This window comes from Lissotriton helveticus, chromosome 6 (assembly GCF_964261635.1).
Source record: "Lissotriton helveticus chromosome 6, aLisHel1.1, whole genome shotgun sequence".
Lineage (NCBI taxonomy): Eukaryota > Metazoa > Chordata > Amphibia > Caudata > Salamandridae > Lissotriton > Lissotriton helveticus.
In genome coordinates this window covers 296,359,498-296,374,895 of record NC_136067.1, presented here as the reverse complement: position 1 = coordinate 296,374,895, position 15,398 = coordinate 296,359,498, and the positions used below count along the sequence as shown (strand labels likewise).

At 43.4% G+C, this 15,398-nt stretch overlaps 1 protein-coding gene across 1 annotated transcript in view; it reads right to left on the bottom strand.

Annotated features, from left to right (window-relative positions):
• LAPTM4A (lysosomal protein transmembrane 4 alpha) overlaps nt 1-12,580 on the bottom strand; it is a 68,707-nt gene extending 56,127 nt beyond the window's left edge. Inside the window, exon 1 of the mRNA XM_078647741.1 lies at nt 12,382-12,580. Within this exon, the coding sequence (XP_078503867.1) occupies nt 12,382-12,480 (99 nt within the window). The 5' untranslated portion in view covers nt 12,481-12,580. The remainder of the gene's footprint in view (nt 1-12,381) is intronic.
• Between the last annotated feature and the right edge of the window lie 2,818 nt (nt 12,581-15,398).

Below are 15,398 nucleotides of genomic sequence, written 5' to 3'. Positions count from 1 at the left end.
CCCAGAATACTGAGAGCTCTATGCTTGCCTCATGTGACCGACCAATGGGTGTGATCTAAGCCCCCTGTATGTATAGAGAATGTCTCAGAAGCGACCAGCCTAAAAAAGGTTTTCTAGGAATAGGTTACTCCGGGCTTAAGTGGCTTTCACTAATGAATTTCGAAAACTAAAACAAGTTTATTCTAAGGTAACGAGTAAACCAGTCTTACGCCGAAAAATGCTTAGTTTAGACGGAAGCCACGAACGACCAGGCTTTAATCTCGGAAAACAGACAACACTGGACACTCAAAGCAGCACAGTAATAATGGAGGTCTTGAAATCTCGTAGTGCTAAGACTTAAGGAACAACAGAGCAGATTTCCCTTCACGATTACCCTTCCACTGAACTACCAGATTAATGTTCCCATCTCTCCATTGAATGATTGAAGAAAGGCCATTTTCACTAGGAGATATCACTTCTGCTGACTGCTCATTTCTTAGCGGTTTCAATGCAAGCAGAAAGGGGGAACGGCAGCGCAAAAAAGCGTGGGTTTCCAAGTATCTAGCAATTGAGTAGAAGGGATTATAATCAGGGCCACTAGAATTATGTGACAGAGAGGACGAAATTATTGGGCAGGGTTGACTCAATAACGCGGCATGGAAAGGCAAATTATGTGTTGTAATGTGACACATTTTGTCACAATATCACTGCAATATTTTGCCTTGTTCACACACGATAACACTGTCATGACAAAGATTCCACATCATTAGTAACAGTTTCACACTCACAATTAGTAAGAAGCAATTGAAAGGTGACCAGCTGACTTCTGTCAAAGGCCTATCACTTCGGGGCAGCACGTGTGCAGCATTTTTAGTAACTTCAGATCCGTTTGAGCTGTATCATTTTTTGGAGTAAAATCTGCAAATAGATGATGGATTACGTGGCAAAAGCACTAAATACATAATTATCCGGAAAACGCCACAAAATCGCGTAATACTAGTGGCTCGATTATAATGCGGGTCTTCCGTTTTGAAGAGACAGCCAACAGACCACACATTCTCTAAAAGCGTGGGTATTCTGAGGTGAATGACATGGCAGATAAGGAAATGAATGCTTTCAATTTCATCTGCTCACACTTTAGCATCTCAAAAAGGAGGGAAACTACTTGCGGGCTGTATCTCACAGTAGTTTTCTATATTTCATTCGACCCGCAGATTCTGGGACTGCAGCGAGCAAATGAGAATTGAATCCGTGGCACCAGACCCGCAGTAACAGCAGCACTTTGACCACAAGTATTGAGTGTGGGTGTCAAACCCCAGGGGAAGAGTTCAAAGTCTTCTCACATGTCCATTTGAAGATGGTAGAACGGATTAGCTCCTCGTGTGTCAATATAGTTACCAATTACTTGATATTGACCAAAAAAACAAAATAAATATGCTAAAGGCACTTTCAGAAAAGAAAAAAAAAAAAAAAAAAAAAAAAAAAAAGAAGGATACACAAACACCTCTTAAGTTTCCAAATGCAATTGCCGTAAAACAAGAGCAGCATACCTCGAATCAGGAAGGCTTGGTTTAGCCCTCCTACTTGGCAGGTATTATTATATTTATTGTACAGGAAGAGACACTGAACAATGCAAAGCACAGAACCGGTTTCTTCGACTGTTATCAAAACAATGTACGAATGCCGAATTGTCCATGTCTTTGTGCTGCATGTTTTAAGCTTCGTTTAAAGGCCTGTAAAGAACATGTGAAAAACAAGACGTGTGACCGAATGGTGCACTTAATGACATAGCAGGAGCCACAAGACGTGCGGCCGAGTGGTGAACTTAATGACCCTGAAAGACAGATGGCGGCTGCGCGCGTGAACACAAGCGCTAGGCCAACCAAAGTGTGGGATAGCACTTTGAAAACTCATCTACTAAATGTCTCAGCGCATGCGCTTGCTCAGCGAGTCCTAAAAACCACCTCAGGGTTTTGTAGCTGATTTTTTTTTTAGATGACTTTGTTCATTTTAACAAATTCACATATAATGTACTCCTTAAGGATCAGCTGCACAAAATTGTTCTTAAAAAGATTGCCTTCTCCGAGTTTTGCACTGAATCTGGACATAAACTGTGCAAAATAATCCTTTGGCTTGGGAAGCACCAAACCACCCTTTTCCAATCCTTCATATAAAGTGCTTAAGGCTGCTCTGGCAGTTTTTTTGCCGAATAAATGATGTAAATAAACTCCACTTTCTTTAAAAAATGATGTTGTTAAAACACATGGGATTGTAGAAAATAAGAAAATTAAACAATGGAAGAATTGACATTTTAAATCAGGGCGACCCTCCCTAAGACAGTTAAAGGAAGCGAGTTCCACCGTGTAAACATAGCTTGTATTTTTAAAAGCACAGGAGCAAAGTTAAGATCATATAAATCCTCATTCCTTGAAGAGTATCTAATACCCAAATACCTCTTAGGTTGCACAGTTTTCCCCCTATATATTTTATAGACCCCCCCACACCCCCTCATAATGCAAAAATCTCAAAGGCTTTTTTCTTGTGAACATTGATTAGCATTAAGAATTAACATAATATCGTCAGGATATAGTTTTATCTTCCCCCATCTGTGCCAAGGGAGGACTGATATTGTCATTCCCCCTAATCAGTATTGCTAATGGCTGGATAAAACAAATCCAAAAAGAACCAACTATCAAGGGGCACCCCTGCCGGGTCCCCGATGAACGTTTAATTACTCTACATCTGTAGCACTGATTAGGATACTTGCTACAGCACTCCAATACATCTTATATAACAACCCAGTGATCTCAGAGGGAACACAAAATGTAACTAAAATACTAAAAAGTGTTTTCCCAGACAACGAGGTTGAATGCTTTTTCTGCACTAGTAAAATAACTATGATGGATGCATTATTCACCGACAAGCAGTCCAGTGATTCAGCTAAGTAACGTGTATTGGTACCTAGGTGCCCTCCGGCAATAAAGCCATTCTGATCTGAATGGATCAACTTCGATTCAAATTAATAACATCAATTAGCCAAAAGATTCATAATAATTTTAGGATACGAATTTAATAAAGTGATTGGACAGTACAGTTTGGGTATTCGCCATCTTGCCCTTTTCCAAAAAAGGTAACAACGTTCCCCATGCTAAATGATGCCGGTATAGGGCACTTCAAGCACTGTATTGGCAACCAAGAGAAAATAGTAATCTCGTACTTCAAAACAAGATTTAAAATGTTCCTCAGAGAAGCCACAGGCATTGCAATTTGGGAGATTTTTAACAACCTCCTCCAGTTTTCTTTGGAAAAAGGGCAGACAGTTTTTTTTTCACATTTTCCCCTGATAGAGTGGGGATATTTAGACCTACTAAGAATTTCCAAAAGGCATCTTTATCCATCACTTGATTTAGACTATAAATCTGTCTGTAATGCTCAAGCATAATTTCACCCACTTTCACCTGTTCCTTGCATCTAACCTCTGAATCCAGGCATTTCAAACCATGTATAGTGTTGCTTGCCGCTTAATCATGTGCCTGCCAAGCTAAAAATCTCCCTGTTGAATTACTCTCCTCATACACCTTTTGCATATAGGCATGATTCAACATACCACACTTAGTGCAACACAGCTCAGTAGGTGCCTCTTTAGCCTTATCCTAGGCTCTCCGATTTACTGTTGATGAAAGCCTTGAATATGTTTTGACTGACCTGAATTTTTCAAAATTTGTTTTTGCAGTCTAGCACATCTGCAAATGTCCCCATCCTTATATGCCACGCCCTCTTATAAAGGCTTTTAACCCCTTCGCTGCTAGGCCTTTTCCCCTCCTGTGCTAAGCCTTTTTTTGGCTATTTGGGGTAGTGCGTGCTTAGGCCCCTGTAAATTTTTGACCACATAAGGTATCCACGTCATTTTTGCGTCCTTTTCTTCCAATATCATGGGGATTCTAAAGGTAAACAGGGTTGTGGATTCCCTTGGAGGGGTCCCAGAAATTAAGCAAAATACAGTGAAATGTTTGTTTTTTTCAGACAAATTGGAAAAACGGGCTGCAAAGGAAGGCCTCTGGGTTTTTCCCTGCAAATGGTATCAAAAAAGGGTTTGTGGGGCTGAAATCACCATTTTCTCAGCTTTTAGGGAATGACAGTCTTGTCAGAGAACAAACATTTTTCACACAGTTTTGGCATTTTTCTGGGACATAGCCTATTTTTGCTATTTTTAGTGCTTCCAACCTCCTTCCAGTTAATGGTAAAAATGAGTATGAAAGCAATAATGGATCCTGGAAAGCTATACATTTTATTAAAGTAGACAAAATTCAGAATGGGGTCATTTGTCTAAATCCATGAAGGTTTCTTTGTAGAAACTAGCAGTTAAATATTGGAAAAAATGAAAATTAGTTGAAAAAAAAACAGCCTTGTGTGTCAACGTTTTCACCTGTAACTTCTTATAATTATGATAGCTCTTTGCAAGCAATGTACCGTTACATTTACTGGACCTTCCTGGGTGTGGGAATATATAGGACTTGTAGGTTTACCAAGAACCTGACAAACCCAGAGCCAAAAACTGCGCAGCAACTTGCAATGGAATTGTATTATGTACCGGGTTTAAAGCAATTATTCTTCGAAAATGTATACATGGAAAAATCGGTATGAAACACACCTATGTCTTTCTGAAATGGGTACAAATTATAGAGTTTAGAAACAGTACATATTTGAACATTTTGAAAATTGGGAATACTCATACTAGCTTGAGAATTATTGGTCATTTTTCACACAATGTCTCATTTGGAAGGCAGAAATGCATCGAAACTCAACAGGTAATAACAGTTGCTTTAAATATCTGAATTATCCCAAGTCTCCCGATAAAAATGGTACCTCACTTGTGTGGGTCGGCCTTGTGCCTGCGACAGGAAATGGCGCAAAACACAACGTGGTCACACCTCAATTCTCGCAGTGAACAATGACCATTTTTTGGTGCAGTGCCTAGCTGTCGTTTTTGTACCCTAGCTCAGCGGCACCTAGGGAAACCTAGCAAACCTATACATTTTTGAAAAGTAGACACTCTGGGGAATCCAGGATGGGGTGACTGGACTGCCTCCCACCAGGTTCTGGTACCCAGAATCCCTTGCAAATCTAAAAAATTGTCCAAAAAAATCACATTTTGCTCATATTTCTGTGGTGGAAAGTTCTGGAATTTGCATGGATCAACAATTTTCCACCCACCCCGCGTTCCCCAAAGTCTTCTGAGAAAAATGGTACCTCACTTGCGTGGGTCTGCCTAGTGCCTGCGTCAGGAAATGGTGCAAAACGCAACGTGGTCGCACCTCAATTTCGCAGTGAAAAATTGGCCTTTTTTGGCAAAGTGCATACCTGTCGTTTTTTAACCATAGCTCTGCCGGCACCTAGGGAAACCTAGCAAACCTATAAATTTTTTGAAAACTAGACACCTAGGGGAATTCAGGATGGGGTGACCCGACTGCCTCCCACCAGGTTCTGTTACCCAGAATCCCTTGCAAACCTAAAAAAATTGACCAAAAAAAAACACATTTTCCTCACATTTCTGTGGTGGAAAGTTCTGGAATCTGCGTGGATCAACAAATTTCCACCCACCCAGCGTTGCCCCAGGTCTCCCGATATAAAATGGTACCTCACTTGCGGGGGTGGCTCAAGGACCCGCAACTGGCAAGGGCCCAAAACCTAATGAGGCGACATCAAAATTACCCATCACAAACCAACCTGGTTTTGCAAGGGGGTTCCCATGAGTTTTTGGCCCGGGGCTCTGCGGCAGTCTAGGGAAACCTACCTAACTCAAACATTTCTGGAAACTAGAGACCCGGGGGAGTCCAGCGTGGTATGGCTTGCGTGGGTCCCTCATCATTCTCCTACCCAGAATCCACTGCAAACCTCAAATTTTGTAAAAAAATTAGCTTTCTTCTCACATTTCTGTGTGGAAAGTTGTGGAATCTGCGTGGATCCTCAAATTTCCTCCCACCCAGCGTTCCCCCAGGTCTCCCGACAAAAATGGTACCTCACTTGCGTAGGTGGCTCAAGGACCCGCAACAGGCAAGAGCCCAAATCCTAATGAGGTGACATCAAAATTACCTATCACAAACCAACCTGGTTTTGCAAGGGGGTTCCCATGAGTTTTTGGCCCGGGGCTCGGCGGCAATCTAGGGAAACCTACGTAACCCACACATTTCTGGAAACTAGACACCCGGGGGGAGTCCAGCGTGGTATGGCGTGCGTGGGTCCCTCATCATCCTCCTACCCAGAATCCACTGCAAACCTCAACTTTCGCACAAAAAAAAACCCCCGCTTTTTTTCACATTTCTGTGTGGTAAAGTTGTGGAATCTGCGTGGATCCTCAAATGTCCTACCACCCAGCATTCCCCTTGTTCTCCTGAGTAAAATTATACCTCACATGTGTGGGTGGGCCAAATGCCTGTGACTAGGATGACCCCAAAACAGTAGAATTCTCTGTGCTTTCTTGTAAATACCAAACGCTACAATTGTTTAAAAATACATTTTTAGCCTGTTCTGCTTTGGACACCCACAAAAGTGAGGTATCATTTTACTCGGGAGAACAAGGGGAACGCTGGGTGGTAGGACATTTGTGCCGGCACGTAGATACCACACAAAAATGTATGGAAAAGTGTTTTTTTTACCTAATTGTTAAGGTTTGCAGGGAATTCTGGGTAGGAAAACGTTGGGGGACCCACGCATGCCTTACCTCGCTGGTTTTCAGAACTGTTTTGGTTTGGTAGTTTCCCAAGATGGCCGCCGAGCCCGGGGCAAAAAAACTCATGCGCCCCCCCCCCCCCCCCACAAAATAAGGTAGTTTTTCTGTAGGTAATTTTTAAGTCTCCACCGTACGATTTGGGCCTTTTCCAGTTGCAGCCACTATGCCTACCCACGCAAGTGAGGTACCATTTTTATCGGGGGATCTGGGGGAACGCTGGGTGGGAGGATATTTGAGGATCCACGCAGATTTCACAACTTTACCACACAGAAATGTGAGAAAAAAGCGAATTTTTGGGCAAAATTTGAGGTTTGCAGTGGATTCTGGGTAGGAGGATGAGGAGGGACCCCACCCTAATAAAAATTTGCCCAAATGGTGTCCAGTGGGCTTTTTGCCCCCCACCCCGTGGAGCAGATTGGGGTCTACTGCCCCCATCTACCCCCCAGGGGGGGCAGAAAGGCTGTAATGGTGGCCAGTGGGTGGGGGCATTGGCGTGCCCGTTTCGGGCAGGCCCCACCCTAAAAAAAAAGTCAAAAAACAAAACCCTGGTGTTCAGTGGCCTTTCTGCCTTACTTTTACTTTCTAAAAAATTCCTGGTGTCTAATGGCTTTCGCCCGCCCCCCCCCACCCCCCCCCCCGAAGGGGCAGATTAGGGGCCAATACCCCATCTGCCCCCCGGGGGGGCAGAAAGACTAACAATTGTGGGGGGTGGGTGGGGGCATGGGCATGCCCATTTTGGGCAGCCCCCACCCTAAAAAAACTTTCAAAAAAGAAATCCCTGGTGTTTAGTGGGCATTCTGCCCCCCCCCTCCGAAGGGGCAGATTAGGGGCCAATGCCCCATCTGCCCCCCCGGGGGGGGGGGGGGGGCAGAAAGACTACCAATTGCGGGGGCATGGGCATGCCCGTTTTGGGCAGCCCCCACCCTTATTTTAAATTTATTATAAAATCCCTGGTGTCTAGTGGGCTTTTTGCCCCCTCGGGGGGCAGATTGGGGGCTTATGCCCCCTTCTGCCTCCCAGGGGGGGGCAAAAGACTAAAGATTGCCAAAAAGAATGGGGGGGGCTCTTGGCTCATTTCAGTTTCACTGAAATGACATCAGCGCGACATACGCGCTGATAATCATTACAGGGAAACCAGGGGGGGCCTCGGGAGCTGGGGAAGCTCTTCCCCAGCTCCCGAGGCTCTGGGGGAGAAGAGGGAATCCCTCCGGTGCCCGCACCAGAGGGATTTCCAGGGGTGGGTGTGATGACGAGCTGAGCTCGTCATCAGCACACGAGCTATGTGTGCCATGACGAGCTGAGCTTGTCATCAGCAGGGAAGGGGTTAAAGCATCCCACACTACACATGGGGAAGCAGACCCAGGATTACTACTTAGAAATGTCTTTATCTCTTCTTTGCAAATCTGGTCCCAACCTTCCCCCTGTAAATAAGGTTTGTTAAATAAAAAAAATAAAAAATAATAATAAAAATAAAAAAATCGAAAATCACCTAGTCCGGAGTACCTTTCTCAACCAATATCTCTAAAACAATCATCGCATGATCTGAAAAGCCATTAGGTAATATCCACTGGCCCTTAAAAACCAGGGCCTTTGAAAGAAAGAAAAGAAAAATCAATACAAGAACTATGGAATCGACCAGCAAAACATGTACAATCTGTTTTTGTTGGAAAGGCCTCCCTCCAAGAATCACTAAGTGCTATTGTTCTTTGATAATTTCGTAGAACCTTTGCAGCTTCAACTGCTTCTTCAAATTTAAAGAGTCTAATCTAGGGTTCTGCAAGAAGTAAGTCGCCTCAAATTATAATTTACAGTGGGACTTGCAAAAGGGACTTAATGCAGTGCTTTAAAAGGAATCTTATTTTCCCCTAGTGCATACCAACTCACAAACGTGAGTCGCCTAGATAAAACCAAACCAGTCACATCGCACCAGCGCCCATATTTTATCACCAGCAAAATACACCACTTCGGCTCTAGCCTCCTGGCAAGAAAAATTGAAGTACCACGATGTACTGCCTGGGCAGATGAAAAACCTCTGTAACCAGTTCAATTTTTAAACATCAAAAATTCAAAAAGCTTGCTGCCAGGAATGTGCGTTTCATGCAATAAAACTACCAAGGGGTTCTTGGCTATAACACATGCTTTCATCGCTCGCCATTTCTTATTCAGCCCATTAACATTAAAATAGATCACCTTCAGAATATTATTAATCATTCTAGCTTTCTTTTTCCAGGCAATCAATTAAGAACTTCAACAGGGAAAAAAATGGGCCAAAAAAAGTGCATAAATATCCAGAGCACAAAAGTGCAAAACCAACAACTACTGTCAGCACTAGGCCAACATTTAGAATGGAACCGATTTCTAGAGTGTTACCAAGATTGTCGATTATCCTAGTCCTCAGTATCCTACCCCAATGAAAGTACATGCATGCCAAGCCTGACCTGCTATCAGAAAAAGTGTGCGCTTTCTAAAGTGCCTCGCCATGTTGCAGTTCATAACACAAAGTGCCCATGTGCCTGACCTTTTCCTTTAACCAGTGCTCACAACACTCCGCCACCAATTGAGAATACTGGTACTGTGAAACAGTGCCAACCCCTCTCCTCCAACCCCAGCCCTAAAAAATAAAAACTTTTTACTCACACTCATAAGTGCCACCTAACAACTAAGACAGTGACTCTAGAAATTTGGTGGCTTCTGCCACATAACCAAACATTTGGATTAAGCCCCTGTTTCAAAAACTGAATTATTGTGGCTTGTCCCCCTTCTGACTGAAACTTCAGATCAGAGTTCTGAATTCCTTTTGACTCAGGGCTGATTCTACAGTCATGTCTGAAAGCATTCAAAATTCAAAGCAATTCCCCTTAAATGACTTCTCCTTTATTGCTTTGGTCAAAATCCGCTCTTTAATTTTAAAACCACCAAAATTGACAATCATAGTATGAGGATGATTTGGCCTGACTGGTGATATGAGCCAGAAAACGATGGGCTTGATAAATTGTTAAGTCCCAGTTAAATCCAGAAATCACAAAGGATTGGATCAGATTTCCTATCTTACCAATTTGATACACCCACCAGCATCCTCACTACGTGTCAGGATTCCTGTGATCCGGAGGTTGGAAAGCCTTGCATGGTTCTCAATCTGTTCTTGCTTTTCCTTCAGCCACCTCTTTCTAGAGACGCTCATTACTTTTTCCCAGCTTGGCCAAGATTCGTCAATCGGGGCTACAGTTATTAGCAAACCCAAAAAAGCTCTTTCAATGGAAAAGCAGACCTAACTAGAACTACCTGAAAGATGAGTTGGACTACGAATTAAGTTTAAACGTGTGTGCCTTACCCACACTGGCCATTTCCCTCCAGTTCCTACTGGGACTCCCACCTTTTAGTTCACTGGCAAACATGTTCTGGGCCACTGGAATTATGTGTCAGGAGAGAGGCAAAGTATGCTGCAGGGAAGAATAAATTATGTTGCAACAAAAGACAAATTATGCGGAATAATGAAGCATATTTTGCAATAGTATTACTTCATTATTTAGACATTTTTAGGTCTCAGCTATGCAGCGCATGCGCTGTCCTTTTGAGACAAGCGATATCTACTCTGCAGGCTTATAGCCTCTTTATCGCTTTTGATTTGTTGCTTTGCATGTCTTTTGCAAAAGCTTGCTTCTCTATGGTCAATGTTTATTATATGTCCATCCTTTCTGTGTTCCGACCCCTCCCATGGAGCTTGCTTCTAATTATGCCCTTCTGAGCATGTAGGTTTGTTTAAGCGCACTATTTTTTCTTTTGTTCCTTCCCACGTTTTCAGCATTTTTGCTTTTCTTCCTGTGTGTTCCTACTTGCTTTTTGATCCAAGCGCGTTCACCCGATAGGAGCTTGGCGAGGTTTGCTTTAGTGCTTATTAAGTTAAAGGTAAAAAGCTTTGTGAAATTGCATCAAACGAGCTTTCTGAATAAAACATGTTCACTTTACTCAATATGTGCTTTTTGACGTTTTTCTTTGAAATGGACTGAGATTGGCACATACTGAAACATTGGTGCAAAAAGCACATTGTAACTTGGGGAGACGGTGTAGCCTTAGGCTAGGCAGCCGACTTTGAAGAAGGGGAACCGGGTTTGAGCTTCGGCGTCAGCTCACCATCCTAAGATTCTGGGCAAATCACTTAATCTCCCCGCGTCTACCAAATAATGAATGTCTCCTTGTGTAACATAACTGGTGCTTCTGTAAAGCGCTCCAATAATTTAGGGTCGAGTTTGCGCTATATAAATCTGAAAAAAGAAAAACTAGTAACATTCTTAAACCTGCCTTTTAAAAAAATACAATGTTGCGAGCTAAAGCTGTTGTGCTCCTCCCTTCCACGGTTGAAGTTTAAAATGCTGGTCTGACAGTTTTAGGAAAGTGATATTAAGCTGTGCGTTGCACATGCTCGAAACAATCCTACAACGGAGGACAGAAATATGGGCATCACCAAAACGCTGCTGCAGAATGTGGTAAAAGGTGGTCAGGCAAGTAGCGCGCAACAGCATGGAAGCTTAATAAAATTGCATCAAACGCACTTTAAAATAATCAAATTATGCAACCTCAAATATCATGGGGATGATGTGTGCTGCTGTATAAATAGATTAAGTATTGGTGATGCATTGCCAAATCGGTAATAATCATTGGCAAAGCTAATAGATCCCAAAGGCAAGACCTATTGGCTTTCCAGTGCTTGTTAACCTTGGTAACACTATCTGGGCATTGGCTGCACCTCATCAGTACCAGTTGAACACCCAAACTTAGCAATAAATGACAGAAAGGAGACCCCTTTAGCTTTGCAAAGTGTCTTCCACTGCGCGGGAACACACGTTGCTGCACTTTTGGTAACTTTTGTACATCATCTTGTGGTTGTAGGCAAATCATTTAATCCCCGTGGCTAACAAAACTGAATGTGTCCATCTGTAAAGAATCTGGTACTCATTTAAAGCGCTCCAATATCCTCGGGTCTAGTTCGCGCTATTTAAAAACTTTAAAAAAAAATGAAGCTAGGAACAATTTTTTTCTGTTAAAGTCTGCAGATTATGCGGCATACGACTGATAGATTATGCGGCAAATCTATAATTTACAACACGGCCGCAGCATCACATAATTCCAGTGGGCCTATGTGCATGCAAACCACCAGAAAAGCTTTAAAGGGTGATTGGTGTGAAATATAGTTGATATCTGCATCGACAATTTTTAAATATAGTAACATCAAGGTGGAGCTATAACGATAAGGGGTCGCATATTATGCAATCCGATTTGAATGTAATTTGCAACTTTGACTGAGTGATTCCGTCCATGGAATTTTGAGGGGTCGTAGCGCTCACCTATCCGTGTACCTTTGACGTGGGAGGTTTTCAAATAAAACGTAGAAGCGTGGGAAGAGTATAGCGAACAGTGATGTCCCATCACCTCCGTGGGAGAGATCTACACCAGAAGCTTACAGAGCCCTGTTATTTTGGATGAGATATAGCTTGATTAGGGTTTAGAAGAGAAAAACACGTGTTGTCCAATAGGCAGGTATGCACACTTTGATGCGGTAAGACATTTGCCGGAAAACGTAATGCTCAGTCCGAGCCAGGGTTAGCAGCGGATGAATATTAACATAACCCGGAACTGTATGTATCCCTAATGCGCAGAGCCCCAGTCACACTTACCATGTACCAAGTGCCAAGAATGATAGAGCCCGTGCGCACATGACAGCACCCGCAACAGCGGGTACTGTAGAGCCGATCACGACTCCGCTTCAGAGTCATGGCGAAGCCTTAGCCCAACAACACGAAAAAGAAAGCGTCCCTCTATACTGCGTCCTCTCAGCCTTTACCCGTCGCTGTCCCCTAAACTCATACGTCAACACGCACGCTACCGGAAAAAAACTGTTATACGTTCTGGCCAATCAAACGCTAGTATAAGGGCACTCACGACCACGCAAGAGGGCGGTACTTGTTATTGGCCAATTCCAGGACACGCTCTGTGCGTTGATTAGATCTTCTGTTTTCGTGCCGAGAACGCCTGTCTCGTGTAGTGTTACCGGAATGTCATTATAGAACGTCATTTGTTAGAATGGTCCTAAGATAGTGTGATGCACCATGCACGTCTCAAACGTCACTGCAGAGACACAGCGTATGCTGATTGCGGGTATGCTTCGGAACAGGTTGCCAACCTTTATGCATACATGCCGACATGTTAGAAGAGGAAGGAGCAGGCACGTCTCTAGGGTTTTTTCTTTGGGAAGGCCGTTAAGAAGCATGGGCTGGCCATGGAAATTGTAGTAAATGAATGTTGCAGTTGCAGAGTCCACTTGGTAAGTTAAGATCCTTTATTAGCAAGTTCTTTCTAGGTAGATAGACAGGTTAAGATTGTAAGGAAAACCCCACCAGGAGCCAGCTGTTAGCAGCTCAGCCTGAGATGACCAACTCCCACAGTTAGTAATAGACAAGCGCTGTGAGCTAGAGGGACACCCAGGCATTCTATGATGTCACAGGTAACATAGTACAGTCTATCCAGAGGATAACAGTGGAGAGGACATTTACTACACATCCTCTTCTCTTATAGAATAAGAACAGAATAAAGATACAATTGGCAAAATACCTCAAATGCAACATCAGCAGGAACAAAGAAACAACATAAAGTCACAATATGCCTCATCCCTTTCCCTTTAACCCCTTCGATGCTGATGACAAAGCCAGCTCGTCATCAACGTTACCTGCGGTGCGCGGATGACGAGCTGGCTTTGTCACGATCAAGCCATTTTTTAAATTCCCGCGTACAGCGGGAAACCGCGGTAGCGGTTAACGAAATGGCATGGTTTCGAAATAACAAGATGAACAGCTAAGTTAGCTGGTGACACTCATAACCTCCCCACACATGGGTACACCTTAGGGTAAACACCCTAGAAATAAAAATGAGTGTAGGCTGGGAGAGACATAATTAGGGGTAAGACTCACCTAAGATAAACCAAGAGAATAAACCCCTTTAACAAGAATTCACCAAAGAAAAAAAAATTAAACTACCCCAGAAAGAGATGGGCTGACACTGAACGTAAGTTGAATTCACGGGTCAAACTCTTACCAAATTGAAGCCCTGGCCAGTATCTGCAAGAAGGTAGACTTCAACAGGAAAATTAATGTACAGACATACTCTACCAAAAACAAGGGACAGTGTATAGTATGGAGAATGGACTACCCACAGACACTGGACCTCCCTTGAAAAGGGTACACTGCAGGACGGCAATCTTGGGAATAAAAATGGGCGTTGACTACCCAAAAAGACGCACAACCTCCTTTGAAAAGGGTACACTGTAGAGTAAGCAAAATAACTCTGGGAAATGGGCATGGACTACCCATAAACACTTAACCTCAAGGGGTACACCGCAGGACAGTAATCCTGGGAATAGACATGGGGCATGGACTACCCGCAAGCACCCAACTTGTCTTGAAAAGAGTAAACCGCAGGATGAAGACAAAAACCCTGGGAAAAACTATGGGCATGGACTACCCACAAACACCAACATCCCCAGAAAAGGGTACACCACAGGATTAAGACTATTACCCTGGGACAAACTATGGGGCATGGACTACCCGCAAGCACTTAACTTGTCTTGAAAAGAGTAAACCGCAGGATAAAGACAAAAACCCTGGGGGAAACTATGGGCATGGACTACCCACTAACACCAACATCCCCAGAAAAGGGTACACCACAGAGTAAGAAAATAACCCTGGGACTAGAGATAGGGCATGGACTACCCGTAAACACTCAACAAGGATTATAGGGGATTTACTCTTTGTGAACTGTTATAGGCATGGACTACCTACAATGACACCTCATCTACACTGATAAACGAAACAACACCAAGCCCTACATAGGATTCACTGCGAGGTATATCATAACCCTAGAAAATTGATTTCGGTAGAGTTAAAAGCTGTCAACCTGATCCTATATGCAAACGATAGGGCAAACACTGCAGAAACCACTAACAACACAAAAGATTATGCTGAAAACAATATGTAATCATCAAAGACACTGAGAAGTTAAACACTTCAAAATAAAATAATGCTAGCTCCGGTGAGCGATCTCTCACCCGGGTTTTGTGTACACTGCTGTCTGTAGACGCCACTGAGCACCCAACAGTCGCCTTGGACATTTCGTCAGACAAATAGAATGTGACTAAGACCATAAGTAAAGTGTCTTCTACTCTGTTGCTCTGGTGTCGCAATTGACCGTGAAACTGAAATGTACAAAGTGCTGATCAAAGAATGAGAATGTCTGTGTCTCATCAATGGTCGGCTCGGCGGCATGAAGGTAAATGGAATCGTTATTACTAACGTTTCTGGCACATTGTCGACACTGATTGTGACCATCACACCGGAAAATAGAAGACCACAGTGTGTGTGTAAAGTTGAAGCCACTCTGGGAGCACCACATAGGAACTACGAGCTTCAAGTTCAATGCGCTGGTTTAGAATAAGATGGCGGCACGTTGTTGCACCACTGCTGGGTGGTTCACGGTCTATTATTATTATTATTAATATTATTATGCGTTCTTATATAGCGCTCGATTACCCGTAGGCATCTCAGCGCTTGCCTTGGGAACCCGTCCTGGCTTCCCCAAGGTGAAAACCAGGCATGCCGCCGCGGGGGGCCATAGTGGAGATTAAGCAGGCTAATGCCCAGAG